This window comes from Taudactylus pleione, unplaced genomic scaffold (genome assembly GCF_031769625.1).
Source record: "Taudactylus pleione unplaced genomic scaffold, aTauple2 ptg000070l, whole genome shotgun sequence".
Taxonomy (NCBI): Eukaryota; Metazoa; Chordata; class Amphibia; order Anura; family Myobatrachidae; genus Taudactylus; species Taudactylus pleione.
Window position 1 is genome coordinate 9,757,501 of NW_028284472.1, and position 21,933 is coordinate 9,779,433.

The window sequence follows — 21,933 nt, forward strand, 5'->3', positions numbered from 1 at the left end:
CACTATTAACACTTGTAAGGACTGAAGCCTTGATTAGGTCTCCACATAAAGGTAAGAGCTGCTGATGTAATGAAATCCAAGTCTTACACAAGCACTTACTTAGCTCCGTATAACACGGCTAAAGTCCACGTCTATCCAGGTAGCCCACTGTGCTGATGACCTCCAGCTCTTTGCTCCATAATTTAGATAGCAGGTGCCATGGTGGAGTGAACCCCAAAACAGGGCAGGGATGGGTGTGTAGGTGTTGTGTGGAGAAGGAGATATTCTGAGGCTGGTGTTTGAACGCCTCTCTCTCTTTACCTTCCTCCGTGGCAGACCAAGTCACGCAGATGTATGGATAAATAAAAACCCAATTGCTCCTGATTCCCAGAAGAAAAGTGCCAATGTCCGGCAGTATGAAAAACAGGTTTTGGCAATGTGCAGTATTCCTCTAATGCGTTTCACTTCTATTCCATGAAACTTTATCAAAGATCATTACAGTGATGTTGGCAGGATTGCAGCTTAATTCCTTAGTAGGAGCGCTGAGACCAGATGGTACCCAAGTCTCGTGAGATGCATCATTGAAGGATGGCAGTTTATGCGAGACAAAGGGTGGCTTGGTGAGTGCGCAGTCGGGATGGTGTCTTAGCCCCTGCAAAATGCATCATCGGAGGATGGTAGTGCTCGCGAGATGAGAGGATGCCTGGTGACACACAGGCTTGTGAGAGGTTGCCTGGTGACATGCATGGTTCACAGCTGAAATGCACGCCTATAAACCTGTGGCCAGAAGTATCTGGGGCCTGTGAGATGGCGCTCGTGGAGCATTTGTTGGAACGCACGCTGGAGTAGTGGGAGTAGATTGGTAAGTATGGTCTAAGCAACCATTAATTGATACTTAGGATGGCTATTTTAAGGACGGTTTACTGGAATGGGATGACTGCACACACTTAATGGAACACTTGGCTTGGATATTGGTGTGATATAGCCCTGATGGGATTGTCTATCCTAGTGACGTGGAAAATGGATTCAAAGTTGTTCAATAGTTAAGTCTAGAACAGCCAGTGAAAAGGACAGTTGTCGACAGACAGACAACATTAATAGAAGTATATTTGGATGACTATGATGAATACTGGTATTTGAACTCACTTTTTCATATTTGGACAGTAAAGTGTCTGAGTGGTGACGAAAATTGAATATAAAGTATTTTTTTTGCATTTTGGAAAACGGAGTAGTGCCCTCTTATTCTTTGGACATATGGATAGCAATACCATTCTATGCTGATGGATTGACTGGTTGTGCATTTGCCTATTCATATATATATATATATATATATATATATATATTGCAAAGTATTTTATGTTATATAAATGTCCATTAACAGTGAACTATCACTCCTCCTGTGTGTTACCCCTACAATTCCCAGCAGCCTCTGCAGCTTCTCAAGAGGTCAGGAGCAGGTCACATGACCAGTGTATCACAAGTGACAGTGGTAAGCCAGTAGCAGGTGGTCAGGGCAGAGCTGAGGTAACTGTCCAGGAGGGCAGAGCTGTGAGGAGGCACTGAGGACGGCCACTCTGGAGAGCAGAGAGGAAGGTGTGAGGGGTCTAGCCCACACACCTCTAGGACTAGCCAGTCATTTTGGGCAGTGATTGAGGCAGACTTGGTGAAAGTGACTCCCCCATGTCATCTTTGCGGGGAACAGATTTGCTCCTACCCTGTGAGGGGATTGAAGCAACATATTCAGGTTGTCACTGTGGTGCAGCCTAAAGGGACTCATTGTAGAGCAGTGTATGTGCTGAGGACTGCAGACAGAGGTATCTCTTACTTATCACAGCCTCACACACAGCCTGCGCCTCACTATACCCAAGTAAGAAGTGTTTGTCTCTAATCAACTCAGAGAGAGAATCTAATTAAAAGCTTCAATATTAAACTTGCACATTAGTAGCAATTACCAAGCGAGAGATAGCAGTAATAGACTGTAAGCCTAGTTGCCAAGCCACTATAAAGTGCGTGAACAGGAGAAAGGAAAAATGCTGATATACTGTACTTATACAGATAACTATATAGTTAGCACTATTCTGAATGCAATCTTATTAAAGGTAACTCAAGACACAAAGGCAGACAAAGATAACAAAGACTTGATTTAAATATCCCAATGACCCAATATCCCCTGTACATCCTTGTACATGCTGTAGTTTCTCCAGAAAACCGTAACTGACCATGGACCTTTAAGCTGGCATAGAAAACAGGATGACAGTTTTAAAGATGCAGCAATATTTAAAGGGGAAACATCTCAAACAGATTTTAAACTTTAATGAAACTTTTGTCGCCAAACGCTCGGATGTGTTATGACAAATTTCTGGGCTTTTAAGTAACCTAAGAAAAGTGCACCAACGATGGCCTGTCCTGTTTATTGAAACAGGAAATAGGGAGAACTGAGTTTAACTCAATAACCCTTTTATAATATTCCAGAATATACAGTATACTTATGCAATCTAAGATACAGTACTGTAGTTGGAACTGAAAGTTTACACTAATTATTAAGGCAGGTTAAAATATGTAATAATTGTATAAGGTAATTGTTGATAGAAAAGAAAATAGACAAATATATATTGTGAAGATGTATTACTATTAATGTTTATAACCTAAGTTGACATGTTGGAGAAAACTCTTCTGTAAACAATTGTTTCATCGGTGACTTGCCTGAGTGACTCTTTTCCAGTTAAATAAAACCAACTTTTCCTATAACACTTGTTTGATTGTGGTTGGAATAGAATCATCCTCACCTATCTGTTGAAGTATCAAAACAAAGGCCCTCATTCAGAGCCGTACGCTCTGAGCAGAGCGCACGCTCTGAATGAGGGCCGTCCTCCATAACTATGGAGCGTCCTCCGGGAAGCTCGTATAGCTGTGGGTCACCACCCACAGCCTATACGAGCGTGCAGTTTGATGGCCGCGATGGTCTTGACCATCGCGACCATTGAAACCGCGAGCCGGAGCCTGCGGTTGAGGTCTTCAACCGCAAGGCCCGGAGTGATTTTGGCTCTATCAGAGCCAAAATCACTCCCACTGACATCACTAGTGATGTCAGTGGGCCGGCTTCTGACGGTAGGCGTTCCCTTAGGAACGTCCCCGTCAGGGAGGCATGCCCCCAGCACACCCACCAAAGGGGGCGTGCTGTCAATCAACATCGACAGCACGCCCCCTTTGATCAGACACAATGAGCGAAGGAAAGTCCTTCGCTCGTCGCATCTGGCGCATGCGCAAGACGGAGCTCCCTCCGTCGTGCGCATGCTCAGTGCAGAACATCGACCCACTTGCGAGCGGACAGCCGCTCGCGAGTGGGTCTGAATCAGGCCCAAAGTTAGAGCTAAAGAGAAGGTCCCACCTCAGTCCAGAAAGGTACGTGTGTACTAGAATGTTACTACATTTCTGATTGTGGGGTGTCACAGTAGTGTTCACAGGCACCAGGACCAGCATATGACATCACTGCATCTGCCATCAGTAAACCACACGTGGGTGTGGTTAAGTTTGGAACCAGTCATCCTTTTATACGTATGCCAGGATAAAACCCATCATAGCGCTGTATATAACAACCACACATTAAGATTTTTTTCCTCTCTATAAGTCATATCAGAATCAAAACATTACACATGAATAATTGACACTAACAAGCTATCACTGTTTTAAAAACTGAATTAGTCAGCACCATCTTTCTATAGTGCCTACCAGGGGACACATATGATGACTAAAAATAAATATGAATTAAATAAATTGCTGATCAGCTGAATATAACAAATAAATAGAAAGAAAATTATTACCATATTAATCCATATATATATATATATATATATACATTATATACACATACATATATATGAGGTATGTCTAAAAAGTTTGGTGAATGGTCTGATATGTCTATATGCAACACTTGCAACAAGGTCGCTCATGTGAGCTGACATGCATGGACATGTCTGGACATGCCACCAATCGGGGTTTGCCCGAGGCCGCCACTGCACTGCTATTGCATTAATTTCAACAGAGTGTCCTGAGCAGTATGCGTCAAACAGCATCAAACTATTCGCCTAACTTTTTAGACAGGCTATATATATATATATATATATATTTACACACATACATATATATATATATATATATATATATATATATATTTACACACATACAGCAGCTCCCTTTAGTGAATCCTTTGTTAGTAGGACTAGTCTAGGAAATGAAAAATTTACTATTGGGGCGCTTCAATCCAGCCACATTTTGTAAGTCAAACTGTGTACTTATATTTATTTTGCAAAAAAATAGTCTGTTCAGAGGCTTATAGGTTCTGGTTTCCTTCTTTTGAAAAGGCAGTATCGGACGTGTTCCTGCTTGTTTTCAATATTGGCCAGGTTAGTCCATAGAATACAATTGAGCTTGTATTAAATCCTCCTCGAGGCTCTAAAAAAGATACCCTCATACCAAAAGACACCCAAGAATTAGGCCCAAGGCCAACATTAATAAATGTAAAATATTTATTTATAAAAATATTTCTGTATTAAAAGATAACAGTATTTCAGATAGACAGTGTTTCTTACACGATTTTCAATGAGAATGTAACCATCCACTTTATTGGGGAAGTTTCCTACACCTTCCAGTGAAGGGAATGCTCCAATACAGTGTCCACCTTCCGCTTTAAAACCCTATGCATTTTGTCTCAATCAGAGACTTCTTCAGGAGTATATCTAAAAAATACATATAATATACATACTCAAAACGGATGTGTACATAAAGACATAGGTAGATTATGTCTGAACATATATTAGAAGATTCTCTGAATCTGACTATGTAAAACTGAATTTGTATGACAATGCCATTTAGTGACCATGCACTAACCAGATCACTAAAGTCTACATAAAGATTTTTTACATTAAATAAATGGTAGATATTTCTCTAACAATAAATATCTAGATATTAGATGGTCCATTGAATAAAACGATATAATATATCTTTAGATATACTTTTTATGAATTGTATATATCCATATGAGACCATATCGTGAGAAACAACTATAGCCATACCACACTGGACATGCCCAAACTCGTCTGATATTGGAAGCTGTGCAGTGTTGGACCTGGTTAGTACTTGGATGGCTGACTACCTGGGAATACCAGGTGCTGTAGGTAATAAAAATGTAAAATAAAAAATCTTCGGTTTAAATATAGATATATGTATTGCTCTTATGAATGTTTTTATTATGTGTAATTTTATTCTTTTTATATATATTTATATAATTATGAAGGATACTAAAGCTATAATTGAGCTATGTAGACAAGGCTTCTCTCTTTTATATATATATATATAAATATATATATATATATATATTTTTTTTTTTAAATTTAGGGTGATACTGAGTAAACAGTAAATTGCAAGTGAAAGAAACACACAAATTTAAACAATCATTAGATTAATTAATGAACACTGATTTGGATAATTAAACAAAAGTAACTCCACATATCAGGAGATTTCTGAACAGCATACCCTTGTCTTGAACAAGCTCCCATCACAGAGCGAAACATGTTGACGTAAAAGGGTTTATTACTGCTTGTGACTGCTCGAGACTTCTGCAAAGCCGCTATATGCTCTTAGAATATCCAAACCAAAGGTTTATCACTCAGACCAAGGTAAAGAGGCACAGAGAGGAGCACCCGGTGTTAGGAGCTGCTGCTTTATACAGCTACGCTGAGGTCCCCCAGAAGTGCCGGAGCACAATATTACAGCAGTGCAATGCATTACCTGCAGATACGGGCCTTGGAGCAGTGAGGAAACCGCAGGCTAAACAAGGTTATTTGCACCATTACAAAAAGGACTATACCTTTGGATACATATATCATGCAGAAGGGTAAGAGCACTTAAACATTCAGTATATACGGTGCTAGTGAGTGAATTAGCGACTATTTCTCTTGAACTTTCAAGATTGTTGCCTTATTATCTTCACTATTTAAAGATTCCTTTGTATACAAGTACTTGAGGGTCACAAGCGGCAGAAATACAAGCTACAATTACTATTTTGCATGTATTGCATTTTATTGTTTTATATACTGTATGTGTTGTTTATGTGGTACATGTTTATCAACAAAAATAATAAATAGAAATTTATTGAGAAAAGCCTTGGTCAATATACTGTATATAATTTTCAGTCAAGCAATACTATTAATGTAATTCATAGACTCACTGACAGCGCATTCCTATTCCTGATTTTTTTCTAGTGTGTGGTTTAATTGGGCCAGATGGTTACTGGCAAGTTGGACTTGCAGCTTTTCAGGTGGAGTAAAACAAATATAAATCCAGCGCAAGGATATTATTTGTTGGGAAACCAAGAACTCATATTAGAATGCCGAGCTATGAGGGGGTTTGGAACTCCCAGAGTGTCTCAATCTCCTTCTCAAGGAGAGATTTGTTCCTTTTTAATCTCCTTGTACTAGGGCTTTGATTCCCCCTTGTATCGTGGATGGATCACCAACTGGCTACTACATGAATTCTCTCACCAGGAATGTTTTTGTCTTCCCCCACAGTGGTGAGTTGAAATCTCACTGTTACTGGAAAAGGGTTGTGTTGTGGAGTTGGAAAAAGAGTCTGGAGGAATTCTTCTCATTTGATCAGTCCATCGAGATGTCTTCTGAGGTACTGTGGGAAGCATACAATGTGTCTATGTATAGACTCTATTCCATGGCTAATGCCCAGAAATGTGAGAAGCATCAAGCCATATTGGTTTTGGAATCCTAGATTGGAGGGCTTTTCCTAAAATATCAACACTTTCCTAAGTGCTCTACATATATTAAATTAATTTCACTTAGAGCTCAATTAAATCAATTTCTCACTTCCACAGCTGACAGAACTCTGCGTTGCAGATGCAGTGTTACTATGATAAAGGTGACAAGGCAAAATTATTTTTAGCTGCTAATCTGCATTCTCGCAAACATCGTTAATGGACATTGGGCCCAATTCAGCTTGGATCACATGGCCGCTTTTGCACGTACTCGGTTGATGCAAAAATATGCAAATGAATGCATTCACACAGCAATCGCAGCACTATACCTAGACACCCACCACTGTATAAAGATGCCCACTTCCCATGACAGGCATCTGCAAGCCATCAAAAACATCGGTAACATCGGAACCATACGCACAGTTGTGGTTGACCCGACCCTGCCGTACAAGCTGCTAAACTTCCTGCCGTAATCTAGTCCTCTGGCTACGTATGCAATCGCACAGCCTTAATTATACATGCCCCTGTAATGGCGTTCAGATGCACAGACACGCCTGCATTTGCCCGACCACCCCCTGTTACCACCCACAAATGGCACTTCCTGTCAATCAACATCGGAGGGGTCTCCGTGCTCACTGCGTATGCCGTGCGATCCCATACCTGATAGCATGGACTGATTTGTGCACATGCGCATTGAGACGCATACGCATGGGTGCAGAGACACAACATTGCCCCATTGCTTGCTAAATTCATCCTTGCCATCCAAGCTATATCAGACTCATATGCCATTAGGGACTCCCAACATTGCTTATTGTATGAGCCTGTTCGAGTTGTGCAAAGATCAAGTGAACTTTATGAAATACTATAGAACATCCCTCATAATGCCTCTAGCCCTTCACTTTCTTCTAGAATTAATAACTCATTGGCCTTCTGCCCACTTTCTGTACTACACTACTGCACAGAGGGCATAAATAAAAAAATTCCCTTTGTGGAAATCCCTAATACCATCAAATCTCTTAAGACTGCTTCTGCTCCTGACCCAGATGGACCATCAACTGTTTATAAAAGCAAAATTACAAAAACACCTACAGTAGCCCCAGTATTTAGAGACCACTTTAATGCAGTTCTAATGGGTACTTCTCTTAATTGCTCCACCACCATGGTGGAAATTGTAGTTATTCCTAATCCAGGAAAGAATCCCTCAGAATGTGGAAGATATTGCCCTGATTCCCCTTTTAAATTCAGATCTAAAGTTATTTGCTATGATCCTTGCTAATTGTTTGCCTCCTTGATTTATCGAGACTAGGAATAGTATCCCTCTATGTTAACTCGACATCTTCAATACTGGCTAATGCCATAACCAACTCCCCTTTCTTAATAGACCATGGCACCAGGCAGCCCCTTGTCACCTTTAATATCTGTCCTTATGATAGAACCACTTGCTGCCAAGATAAGATTAACCCTAAAATTTCAGGTGTCTGATTGAGCCGCTCAGAATATAAAATCTTATTATACTATAAACTGATGATATTTTATTGACTCTCACTAATCCTATAATTCCCTCCCTAACCTTTTTAAAATCTAAGGAGTCTATTTACTAAGCTTAGGCTGGAAATAAAGTGAACAAAGGTAAAGTACCAGCCAATCAGATCCTAACTGCCATGTCACAGGCTGTGTTTGAAAAATGACAGGAGCTGGTTGGCTGGTACTTTATCTCTGTCCACTTTATCTCTATACAAGGCTTACTAATAGACCCCTGTGTTTGGTGTTCATTATGATTGTAAGCTTGCGAGCAGGGCCTTCCTACCTATTTATCTGTCTGTTATTACCCAGTTTTGTTCTATCAATGTTGACAATTGTAAAGCGCAACGGAATATGCTGCGTTATATAAGAAACTGTAAATAAATAAATAAATAAATGATACTGATATTTGCCGGGAGGTATCCTAATTCTCCCCCTAGCCTGACCCTAACCCCCCTCCTCCCCAGTGCCTGAACCTAACCTCCCCCTAGTACCTAACTCTAACCTCCCCTTCCCCACAACCTAAACCTAACCTTCCCTCCCTTGTGCCTAACCCTAACCCTCCCCCCAACCCCGCTACTTACCTTCGGGATGCCTGCGCCAGGATTCTGACAGGTGTCAGGATTACAGCACCAGTATTCTGAGTGCCGGCACCCCCTCTGCCGGGATACTGAACATATTCCATTTATACTAATCTCTTCCTCACCATCGCAGGTGCAAGTAATTCCTTGATTAGGCAGAGCTAATGCAATAAAAATGAATGCTCTCCTTAGACCATTATATGTTTTCTAGCTCTCCATGTCAGGACTCCCCTTAAAACTCTCAACTTTCTGGATTGTAAATTTTCACAACATCATTATGGTCTTCCAGATGTTCCAGAATCAAAATAAAGCGGCCTATCCATTAGCAGATCTTTCTCTAACGATGAAAGACAAAAGATTATCCCTTGAAATTCCTGGGGCTGCGGTGACAGATATCTGTCATATACATGACAGATTTTTACAAACGATGAATGATATTGCATGACATCATTCAGGGAGTGGATTTTTTTTATGTTTCTATGAATCTTCATTAAAAATATCGTTCGTCGTTTACCGCTTATAAACAGCCAGATATTTCTAATATCTGGCAGCGATAGGTGATAATTGACCAACATGTCGGAGAGACGAAAGACACAATTTATCGGCCACGGGAGTGCGCATCTGTCATTGTTCAGGGCCTATCCATTAGCAGATAAGTCGTTCAATTTATCTGCTATTGGATTGGCCCCTTAAGAGTGCTCTATAAACCAGAAAAAGAGGGTGGATTGGGTTTACCCCTCTACTGTAATGCTTTACACCACACTCAAGCAGCACCTTGGCGCCTTCCATAAAACTGAGATTAGATAGAATCTGCTAAGATTTGTCTCGATTTCATCCTTGTTGTGGTTCCTGAGGTCCCATGAGAGGCCGCTGTTTATATGTTACTCCACTGTATCTTTTATGATGTTTATTTGGTAGAGAATAATGCTATAATGTTTGCTGTACAGAAGTACATACAGGTATCTTTGCAATCCTTTAGGAAGATAATAAGATAGATCTGGACAACACAGATAAATGGGCGTACCTCACTCACAAAATTCACTGCCATATCCACATTATTATGAGTAAGGTACGCTACTCGTCTCTTGTCCTATAAGGTGGTGGAAACCATTACCTGTCCATCTGTGAATATCCACATCTTACAGGATTTCTACACCATGGGTGGAGTTTATGCAAAACTGCTCTTTTAAAAACATATTACACTATATACTGTATCTTTATTTTCGATTTTCTTATGGATATGAACTGAGAACACAAGTGAAAGAAAGAATCAGCAGCCTAGATTATTTGTTTGATGTAAAGCGCCTTTGTTTTATATACTTGTGTAACTGTCTAACAAATAAATATGTTTTTATATTGTATAATATATGGCTCATAAATTGCTATGTTTAACACAATTTGAGAAAATCACCAGTGTGGCACAGATCTAATTCACTATTAGCTTATCTAAGGAAATAAATGAAGCAGAGACTTTAATGCCCATGAATTAAACAAAAGGTTGAAAGAATATAGACTCTGGGCTCAGATTTGAGCAAAAAATATATTTAGCATAATTATGTATATTATGCAATAAAACATGCAAAAAATAACACAAAGCACTTGGATATGAATTCAAAAGTGATGACGAATCTTTTACTATCACCTATAAATGAAATGTTTTCTGTCTACTTACAATCAACAAATGCAATGTTATCAGCACAGTGGATACAATTTATACCCCTTTTCCACCAAAATTCCGGGTCTGACCAAGAGTTGGAACAGGGTTCCTATCCGGATCAGACCCGGAATTTAGCCGTGCCGACTCGGGATATTCCCGAGTCGGCGCCGCTCACACCGCAGTCGGGTCTGCATAGACCCGGCTTTTCCAGCGTGAAAGTGGATGCTTGGATATGACGTCATCTCCAAGCTCCACTGAAGCCGGACCAATCAGCCAGCTTGCGGCGCACTGCAGGTCATCAAGACCTGGAGTGCGCCGTACACACAGCAGGGTTTCACGGGCTACGCCCATGTTAAACCCTGCTATTTACCTGGGTTGGATTGCCGGGTCACTCTACCCGGCGATCCAACCCTGACCCCTTTTACACCAAGGAGCTGCCTGGGTTAACCCTGCAATAACCCGGGTTTGAGCTCCGGTGTAAAAGGGGTATTAGTTACTTTCTTGTTTGTCAAAAAATCAAATCAATCAAATTACGGAAAGGTTCAGATTCTACAGAGAATTGGCACTTGGAGACTGTGACTCATCTTTTCTAGGTTCATTTGTCCTCTCACATTAAACTTCACATATACAGTACACACATGTAAATACCCATTCTAAATATCATGGCTGAAAGAGGGTGAAATGCTTAGTACCAGTTATTGACCATAACAATAAATCTATATGCATCAGTGGCAAAAGCACTGATTCCAAAGTAATTATCAATAGTTACATGACTAATTTATGGAAAAGTTGAATAACTATTATATAACTTCTAAAAAGTTAACATATGATATTTTTATTTATGATTTTTTCAATGCTGTAAGTCTAAACAATTAAAAAAAAATTTCAAATTAGCTTGTATAAAAACATGATGTTCTAGCTGCGAGCTATAGCACACATTTTATAAGGCTGTGGAGCATTAGTTAAACCCTTTGCAGATGTGAGGTCCAGTACAGCTCCGGGAGGAACCTGGAATGTGAAGTTCTGAAGTAGTGTTGTGAAGAACAGAAACAGCTCCATTTTAGCCAGGTTTTCCCCAGCACAGCTCCTTTTACCTGGGACAAACAAAATTAAGAAACATCAATAGCAGATAAATGCTACAATACTTTTAAGACAATGAGCATTCATCACTTTAACAATCAGTTAGTTTATTTTCTGCTAATCTGTATGAAGTCTTACTAACAGAAACATATCCATCTTTTTATTAATGATTTCACTTATAAAGATAATAGCAATATAAAATGAACTATTAAAAATGTTAGTGAAAGTTAAAACATTGTTAAAAATAGTTCCAAGTGTTTTGTTTACATGTAATAATACTACTAAAAATAACACCACCAACAACTCATTTATGCCAAGATATTTTAAAAGTATTGTTGCTGAGTATTATAAGTCACATAATTTTTTTTTTTAATTAAGTCCATACCATTCTCAATTGTTTTGTGCACCTTTAAATCCCAGTGGCATATGAAAATATTGTACCTCATTTGTCAGTTTTTGAAGGTATAACATTTTTATTTTGAAATCTGATCAAGCAAATGTAACTGGTTTTTAGAACAGATCGTGGGGTCAATCCAATTAGGTGTGAATTTCTATTTTCTCTTCAATTCGCATAGCATATTTATTTTGCAATCCAATTAGCAACTTGAACTTAACCACTCAGTGTGAATTCACATTTTTTCACTCACACCTCCCTGAGGGTGAGAGATGGAAAGGAAAATCTTTATTTTAAGGACACTATGCTGAACCCCTTGGACACCCCCTAATGAATAATTAGGCAATTGGAAGTTTCAAATTAGCTTAATTAGTCCAATATTTACATGACATTTTTCTGATTTAAAAAAATTGCCCTCAAATTACCCCAAAATTTACTTTTTCATTAGTTTAGGCACCTGAAATTTAATTCTAATATTTTTTAATTGAAAAATAATTGTTTTCTTTTATCATTTTTTAAAACTTTTTCAAAGTGCCCACAAAGTACCCCAAAATCACCTTTTTTTCTTTTTTTAAGCCGGTTTTGTTTAATTGATTTGCAATTAAAAAAAATCACAATTCAGCCATTTGGCACAAGTTAAAAATCTACAGTACCTTCCTAGTGCCTACAAACAGCCTTTATTAAGGTCCTGCTAACAAAATTATCCATTTTGGGGGGTACAAGATGGTTTCCCCACTTTTTCATGCACTTTTCTCAAATATCATTTGGCAGTCAATTCGCACCACTCTGCTGCGAGTAGTGCGAATTGGCATTTTTTATTGTACTGAAGAATTCTCGGGAGCGTGCATCGATGCAAAGTATGTGAGTTTCAAGAAACAAACTCGCTAATCGCAATTTGCATCTAATTGAATCACACTCCAATAAAACTAAATGTCCAATGCTTGGAATCTACCTAGAAAGGGACAGTACCAACCAAAAGAAATGAAGCTTGTTGGGTCCATCTGATATAACAGTAGACATGAGTCTATTTTCTGAGTAATTTAAAGAGTGACATACTGTATAGCCACACCAGTAGCATCAGAGCACTTTGTTGATTCCTAAAACCACTGTTGGGCAACAAGGTGTGATTACATTTATGACTTAGTGAGCATACAATACATTTGTTGTTTATTCATCACCACTTGTTACACACAGTTTACACTATATATTTTATTTTTGGTACAATGATGTACATACATCACGAAGCTCCTGGCTGGAGAAGAGCTGAAAGCACCCCTTTCTAATTCATTCACAATTTATAAATTTGCATTGAAATTGTAGTGCACAAGTGACATTTGAACAACAATAATAATAAGTTTATTAGAAGAGAAATTAATTTATTATTATTATTATTATTATTATTTTTATTATTATTATTGTTATTATTAAAATACTATTTATTCATATGATGCCACAAGTGTTTAGAGCAAAATTGGATTAGTACAAAGGTAACCAAATTAGAAAGTTAAAGACAAGTAGAGAAGGCTCTGCTTGCGAGAGCTTATATTCTAAAGGGTACCACTATAATTAATTTAATTAAGAAATGAATAGTTGAGTACAGAGAATGTTTGTGAATGTAAAAGGCTTTATAAATTTGAATAACTTAGAACCAAAAAGTGATTTGATCAAACCTAATTCAACTTATTCTTTTATCACAAGGTAAAATCACAATAGAAAAACTGAAACAATATGGAGGCACCCTTGGGATATTCTATTAAAAGATTTGGTTTTGGGCTAAAACTTATCAGCTATAGTAAAAGAAGAATATTTACCAAAATCCACTTCAGTTCCAATACTACTTATTTAGAACTTTCTCTTAAACTAATTATATTTTTTCATATATTTGTAATTTATATGATCAAATTTGATTGTGGACCTATCTATATATGAAATAAAAAGCACTAATTGTTAGGAGCTAGGAGTAGCACCTAGCTACTAGAATATTTTCTTTAACATACTATAGCAAACAAATCTGACAATAAAGTAGGAAAGAGCTAGGGGCCACAGGGAGGGCTGCCATCAGAAATTGTGGGACCCTGTACAAATTAATCTAGTAGCCACCACCACCCCCCTGATACTTGCTAAAAAATGAAGACCTAGGTGGATATGTAACTATTGTGCTTAATGTAGGCTAAGTGCATTTATGGGTCTAACTGAACTCACAAGCAAATGAAAGTTTCATGTCGCAAAGTAAAGCAAACTACGAAGTAGAGTGTTAGCATATGCATTCTGTTTTCAGGTCTTCACCGAGAGAGGATTTTTTCGTAGCCCATGTACCGGTAAACGCAAATATTAAATTCCAGAAAAAATTATAATTTTCATTTTTAGGGAAAAAAAATTAAACACAGCAACATTAAAATGTGGATTTGATAAATAGGTCATAAGACATGACTACTGTATAAAGTAACATTTATAATTTTTATTCCATGAGCATCTCAAGCTGGGTGTGTTTTCCAGACAGGAATTTATTATAGAGGAATTTATATTATTTTTCAGATTAAAGCACTGCATATCCACTAATAAACAGCAGCTATATTAATATATTGAATACAGTAGCAGAAACTTCCTGCATCTGCTAAAACTTACTCTTGTTGGAAAAATTAATGCACAGAATTAATTTTCTCTTTGTACCTACTGTATGACTACTAAAAGTCTTCATGGTTCTAAATCTAAGCACTCCTATTATTAAGAGTGAGGAAGGTTACTATTTGTTATTCCTCCTACTGAAAGTTCTGTTTGTCAAACTGTACTACTGATCAAGTAACATTCACAGGTAATCTTATTTCCAAAGCCCTAGCCCCGCCAATGATTTACAGTTTCATCTATAAATACTGTCTGTAATTAGTATCACCCAAATTATATTGATAATAAGACACTCAATATATGAATCTGTGTTCTGTTTGCCAAACTTTACTACTGATCAGTGATCAATCAAGTAAGGTTCACAGATACTCTGGTCTCCAAGACACAAGCTCTGTCAGTTTTTTAACTTTTTATCTACAAAATCTATTCAGAATTAGTAGGTGCTTTACCCATTGAGAATGGTATGAATGCTTCATTCTTCTTAAAATGCCCTTCAGTGTTGAGAAAATGTTCTGGGTAAAACTCTTCTGGTTTTTCAAAGTAGGCGCCATCTTTCAGTGCAGAGGTCAGAAATGGCATCACAAAGGTCCCCTAGGGAAAAATGGCCAGTTAGAACCTGCCCATTATGTAACAGAAATACAGAGTTAAAAAACAAAAAATATATATTGGCAGATGGGTGAAACATGATGGATTTCAGCAAGTTTCGCTATACCTGTGAATATCTAAATTGCTAATAATAATAATAATAATAATAATAATAATAATATCATTTATATATGTGGCGCCACAAGTGTTCCACTGTGCCTTACAAAGTACATAGACAAATAGGTGACCAGTGACTTACAGTACAATACAATACAATGCAGGACAAGGATATGGATAATAGACATTGCTACCTTAGCAACTATAACACCCACATAAGCAGCAGAGCATAAGCAACCAAGTGTTAGGTATCCTAGTGGGGAGTAAGAAGTAGATTAAAGTAATGTAGGGAGAAGCACAAGAGGGTAGAGGGCCCTGCTCGTAAGAGCTTACATTCTAAAGAGGAGGGGCAGGCAAACAGGTGTGACACAGATGGGTAGACAGGGAGGACGGAATATGTAGCGGAAAGTTAGGATGGTGTGTTGAATATCATAAGTGCCAAATCCAAAAGTGCACTTTACATTTTAATTTTAATTTTGGCATTATACCAGCATTATTAATTATATCTACAGCTGTTATTGCTTGTGAATTGATGCATCCTTTTCTCTTTTGTCGCTTGCAGGTAATTGACTACACCACTGTATCAGCATCTTGCTGCATTGCATTTCTATTGCCCAGCATCAAAACTTGGAATAGGTAATTGACTACACCTTTCAGAATGTTTAGATTAAGGGGCATATTTATCAAGCTAATTCTGAATTTAAAACATGCAGAAATTACTGTTGAAGGACATAATTAAATGTTGCTAGAATTTAACAAGAAGGACTGCAGGAGATACTGTAGATCCAATATCTATGGATTTCCAATTGAGTTAGATCGCTTATATCAAAGGAGCAGCCCTGCCAGAATAAATGTTAATTTCTGGGGGAATTTAAAATTTTTTAATAAATATGGCCATTTGTCTTTTGCCAGAACCTTATACTTAAGCCTATTGTGATTAATATTTGGCTGGTCACATCAGTTCTTGCCACAGTGGAGCTTACAATCTATATTCCTTACCACATGTACAAACAATATACACATTAGTGCTAAAGTTTGTAATGAGCTAATTAGGCTACCTGTGTATTTTTGGATTGTGGGAGGACATTAGAGTAACCGAAGGAAACCCAAGCAAGAATGGGGAGAATATATCAACTCCACACAATTAGGGTTATGGTGGGACTCAAACTCAAGATCTCAGTGCTATGAGGTAGTAATGCTAACCATTTCACCAACCATAATGTAGAGGAGATAGAATACTGTGCTATCTAGAATAGGTGAAGGGGTACTTAAGGGCTGCACACCCTAAAGAAAAACAGGAAGTGCTTGCTTGTACCCTGAAGATGCTGGTAGTGTTAGCTGTTATGGGTGAAAAATATAGTAGACTCATATAAATATGTTTATTTGTTACAAACATACATAGGGATATAAGGAGATAACGATATAAATCATAATAGTGTATCTATTCTAAAATAAACTGATAATGAGTGGGGGCTGAAATAAAGGTCAAGATATATGAGGTGGCCCCAATCACAATTACACCAATAGTGCTGCCCACTTTTTGCACCTTATTGTTAAGGTAGACTGAAAACATATCCACTTGATGCTAGGCAGTTCTGTGTTGCAGATTTTTAACATCACACAAGAGGGACAGACGGGTTATCAATTTTGTCTACCACTGCATCACTGTTGAAGTGTGTTTGGAAAATTCTGCTGTCAGTAGCTGGAATGGGTTTTATTATCTTCCCTATATAAGTCTAGACAGAGAGTTAAAAAGAGAGCAACTGCTTGCTGCTGATCTCTGTGCATAAATAGAAAGGGGAAAATAACCTTCTTCTGATTCTTCTATACGCCGTGCTTGGCTCATATAGAGCCATTATTATTGTCTTTGCTTTTTTTTTAAAGTACTGGGTGCATGTACTGTATGTGTATATTTTTAATTTGTTCCAGTAGGCATTCATTTTATGAATATTGCTGGGGACATTATTGTTATTGAACCCACCAACGTCCCTATGATATGCTCAGAGAAATTGAACTCTCACCTTTGGAATGAAATAACCTCTGAATGTGATGTCTCGAGTAGTTGCATGCGGGACACCATCAGGTGCGATATCACCAAACCGCTGAATTTCATGAACGACTGCGTCGGTGTACGGCATTTGTTTCCTATGCTCTAATTGAGGTTGAGCTGATCCAACCACTCTTTGAATTTCATTTTGCACTTTTTCTGTCAGAGAAGAGGTATTTAATTTCTAATTATTTATAGACCAGAACCACAATGTAGCACTTACTGCTAAAAGCTATAAAAAAAAAGTACAGTAAGAGGCCAAAAACATTTCAAAATATTTTTTTTTTTTAAACGTATAAAATAAATTGTAGCTCTTTGCAACTTTTATTTTATTTGAGTTTTAACAATTGGAACTGAGGGCCTGATTCAGCAAGGATCGCAATTGAAAAGCTGCGCGCAGGCTGGGCGGTTTGCAAGCCCAGGACACTGCATTGATCAAGGCAGATCCTGGGCCAGCCACTTCCCGTTTCTGGGAAGGCAGCTGACCACGCCCTGTCACCACCCCTTAATGGCTTCTGCCTGTCCATCAGGTAGAGGCATCAAACGGTCTGCATGCATTCACTGCTGAAGCAGGTCCTGACTGCGCAAATCTGGGTTTCCAGTTCAAGTTTTTCCCTTTTAAAAAATGGTGTTAATGATCTACAAATTACTTGTATGTGTTTCTTTAGAACATGTGGGTGGTTGCGCTAAGCACCAGATATTTTCTTAATCTTAGTTAAATGTAACTATATTAGGCAATTAAAATGCATTGGTGATCAAACTACTGCTACATAGCTATTTCATGGTATTTTTTCCTCCATTATAAATAAAGATGTGTGTTTATATTTTTGCAATTTTATTTTTTATTGCTGTTTTACTGTATACTATTTGTGTCATTGCAGTTTGTCATTACTGTTTATATACTGTGTGTCATTGCACTTTGTATTGCTATTTATATACTGTGTGTGGCATTATACATTTTTATTTTTGTTTTTATTTAAAAAATGTTAAAGAAATCTCATAACCAAATGTAGAATAAAGAATATTTAATGGAACAGCTGGAAATATAATTCAACTTTACCATGTTGCTATCATAAAAATGTTGCATTAAAAAAAAATTAGTTACAATTTTATATAAATATATATGTATATTGTTTGTATATATATATAATATATATATATATATATACAAATGTCTTGACTCACCAACACCCAGCCCAAACCCCTGCACTTGGAAACATCAAACTAGGGTAGTATATTCCTTCCATGACCTGCAATAAGCACCCACTAAGCAGGGCTTTTTCAAAATGCTTACATAATTTTATGCCTCTGGGGTGCCAAAGATGAGATTGGAGAGGGACCGGAACAGGCAGGCTCCATCTCCTGTGATGGGGACAATGGTATGAGGCACCATATCCCATTAACATTAAAAAACTCAATTGCCATGTTCAAGAAAAAGTATGCTACAAATACAAAACAAGTGAATTATCCAAATGGAAAAAATTTAGTCATAGTGTGCGTCCTTTTTGGCGACTCCAGAGGTTTTAAATAGGGGGCTACACCAACTGCCAGCCCAAATGCTGCCAAACATCACTGGTAGATGGTGTGGCTCTCCTATTTGAATATTGGTCAGTGCTGCAACCCCACCTCTTGAGCTGCCATTTGTCCCAGACAATGAGCTCACAGTCCTACAGCACTTGGAACATGTTGCTTTGACACTCAATCATCACAGTCAAGAGCAAACTTTTTACCACCTTTCACTCCCATAAGCAGTTGAATTTAAAAAAAATCCCTGCTTAGTGGGTGCTTACATCATGTAAGGAATATATTCCTGCATTTCATGTTTCTAGGTAAAGGGTGTCACGAATCGTGGTTTAGCAACCCATACAGGGTTAAAAATTCATTAATTGCTGTGTCTAAAGCCTCCAACAGACTATCCCAATGATTACCGCTCACCTGGCTACTAACCTGGTCAGCCTGACCAATTACCTGTTACCACTCCCTCCAGGCCTAAGAAAGACTCATTGCCTGAACAACTGTGTTTCTTCCTGAGGATCATCCAGACTCAGAGTCTCCTGTGTTTCCAGAGCTTTTCTCCTGTGGATACTTTCCTTGCTGAAAGTCAACCATTACCCACTTGTACAATTACTGTTTGCCTCTCAGCGCTGTGGCTTCCATGCCACAAATAGATAACTACGGGGACTGTTTACCAATGCCGCTGTATACCATCTCAGCGCCACAGCTTCCACGCCACACACAGACCACTTGCTGTTGTCTGCATTCCATCTACCACTGTGCATTAACTCTCAGTGCCGCGGCTTCCACGCCGCACACATACTGATTATCGTTGTCTGAATTCCATCTACTGCTGTGTACCATCTATCAGTGCTGCGGCTCCCACACTGCACACAGACCGCTTCCTACACCAGCTCCAGTTCTGCCAGTGTACCTGCGGTCCATACCATCTGCTGTTGCCACGCATCTTATCACCTGCGTGGATTCCACTCTGCATTGTGTGGGCACCACTATAGTCGGTTACTGCACAATCTAGGTTGACTATTTTGGTTATCCTGAACTGTGTGCTCTTGTCTTGGGCTGACAGTTAGCTTTGGGGTTCCAGGTCTGGAGGGCATGGAGTACAGTGTGTGCCTGAAGTGTCTCTCTATTCTGAGTTCCCCTTCTGGATTATGGTCCATGTCTTGCATCAGAGCTGTACCAGGGATATAGCTTCATTAGTTCTTCCCTAGTTACATAAGACTCCGATTCCTGGCTTGGTTCCCAGGTCCAGACTGTAAGTACTATACTGTTTTGAGTTCAGGTTCTTCTTGTCACTGGAGTAGTTCTCTGGCCTGATTGGTCCTTGGACCAATCAGAGAGGCTGCCTGGTGACTTGGGTTCCTGCTCCAATTCTAGTATCCTTGCATTGCTCTGGTCCATGAGTCCTAGTGTCTATAGCCTGCCAGTACCTTTATTACCTATGAGTCGTGGTATCTCAAAGCCTCACTGTTTCCTGCACTCCTCAGTTAATACCCTGGGCCCCGTACCAGATCTACAGAATACCAGAAACATGACAAAGGGAATTGGGCAGAGCCAGTCAGTCAGGACATTACACAGGGGGAGAAAATCTTTTTTCCCACCCTTTGAAGTTGAATTTCAAAAAATACCTTCTTAGTGGGTGTCTATGTCATGGAAGGTATATACTCCCCGAATTTCATGTTTCTAGGTCCAGTGGTTTGGACTGGGTATTGATGAGCCAGTGAGATAGGACATTTTATTTTATATATATAAATATACTAGCTGATGCTCCCAGGGAGACCTTAGATATTTACTGTTTCCATTTCCATCTCACCACTCCAGTAACACATTAATCCTTCACCTCTATAGTAATGCATCAATGCTATAGTAAGACATTAATCTCCCTCACCTCTGTACTAACACATTCCACTCCCTCACAACTGTAGTAACACACTATCCTCGCTCACCTCTCTATTAACACATTTCCCTCCCATGTCCGTGTTGTAACACACTTGACATTCCCCTCCCTCACCTGTGTATAAATACTATCCCTCCCTCACACCTATAGTAACACATTGCCCCCACTAACCCCTGTAGAACTTATTTCCCTCCCTCGCCCCATAGTATTACATTTAACATTCCTCTCCCTCACCGTCCCCTCTTTCACATGTGTAGTAACACATTCTCTTCCCTCAGCTCTATAGTAATACATTTCCCTCCTTCATATGTGTATTAACACATTCCCCTCCCATATCTCTATAGTAACATATGCCCCTCTCACTATTGTTGCAACACATTTTCCTCTCTCACCTTTACAGTAACACATTTTCTTACCTCACTATTCAAATAGGGGAGCCAAACCAACAGCCAGCGATGTTTGGCAGCACTTGGGATGACAGTTGGTGTTTGAATTCTGAGCTGTTCTGCATCCACAATGGGACAGTCGGGCAGGACATTGCACAGGGGGAGGAAACATTTTAGCCCGTTTCACCCCCTTAGGAGTTGAATTTTGAAAAATCCCTTCTTAGTGGGCACCTATGTCATGGAAGGAATATACTCAAGTGTGCTTGAACAATATCTAGAGAGAGCTTATTCCGTCTTAACTGGGCACTACACTACCAGCACCATCCTGTATCTGGTACCTCCGATCACATTCTACAGTGTGATAGATTTCATTCATTTAGCTTTTAATTACGGAAACAATACAGAAAATTAATTATACCAAAACATAATCTAACAATATGAATTTAAGAATGCTAAGATATTACCGTTGACTTATGTATTGCAAAAATAATAACAAATCCCTACTTTGAAATATACTGTAAGGATATGGGAATCGGTATGTAATGTCGGCGGCTGTTTAGCCACCGGATCAAATACTGACAGCAGCAACCCGGTGGTTTGAAATCCTGACAGCAGCAGGTAAGTACTCTAACCTTCCCCTTTCCCCCCCTAACCCTCCCTTAGAAGTGCCTAATCCTAAACTCCCACCTAGTGCCTAACCCTAACCTCCCCCCATTAGTGCCTAAACCTAACCCTCCCGGGGGGGTGCCTATCCCTAACCACCCTTAGTGGTGCCTAACCCTAACCCCCCTT

The 21,933-nt window shown here is 38.9% G+C and overlaps 1 protein-coding gene and 1 pseudogene across 1 annotated transcript in view; one reads left to right on the forward strand and one right to left on the reverse strand.

The window, feature by feature from the left end:
- The first annotated feature begins 5,037 nt into the window (after window positions 1-5,037).
- Window positions 5,038-5,156, forward strand: LOC148533759 (5S ribosomal RNA; annotated as a pseudogene).
- A 5,498-nt stretch (window positions 5,157-10,654) lies between these two features.
- LOC148533760 (cytochrome P450 2C5-like) overlaps window positions 10,655-21,933 on the reverse strand; it is a 56,531-nt gene continuing 45,252 nt past the window's right edge. The window contains exons 8-10 of the mRNA XM_088467247.1: window positions 17,318-17,502; window positions 15,044-15,185; window positions 10,655-11,592 (exon numbers count right to left, since the gene is read on the reverse strand). Coding sequence (XP_088323373.1) covers window positions 11,414-11,592; window positions 15,044-15,185; window positions 17,318-17,502 — 506 coding nt within the window. The 3' untranslated portion in view covers window positions 10,655-11,413. The remainder of the gene's footprint in view (window positions 11,593-15,043; window positions 15,186-17,317; window positions 17,503-21,933) is intronic.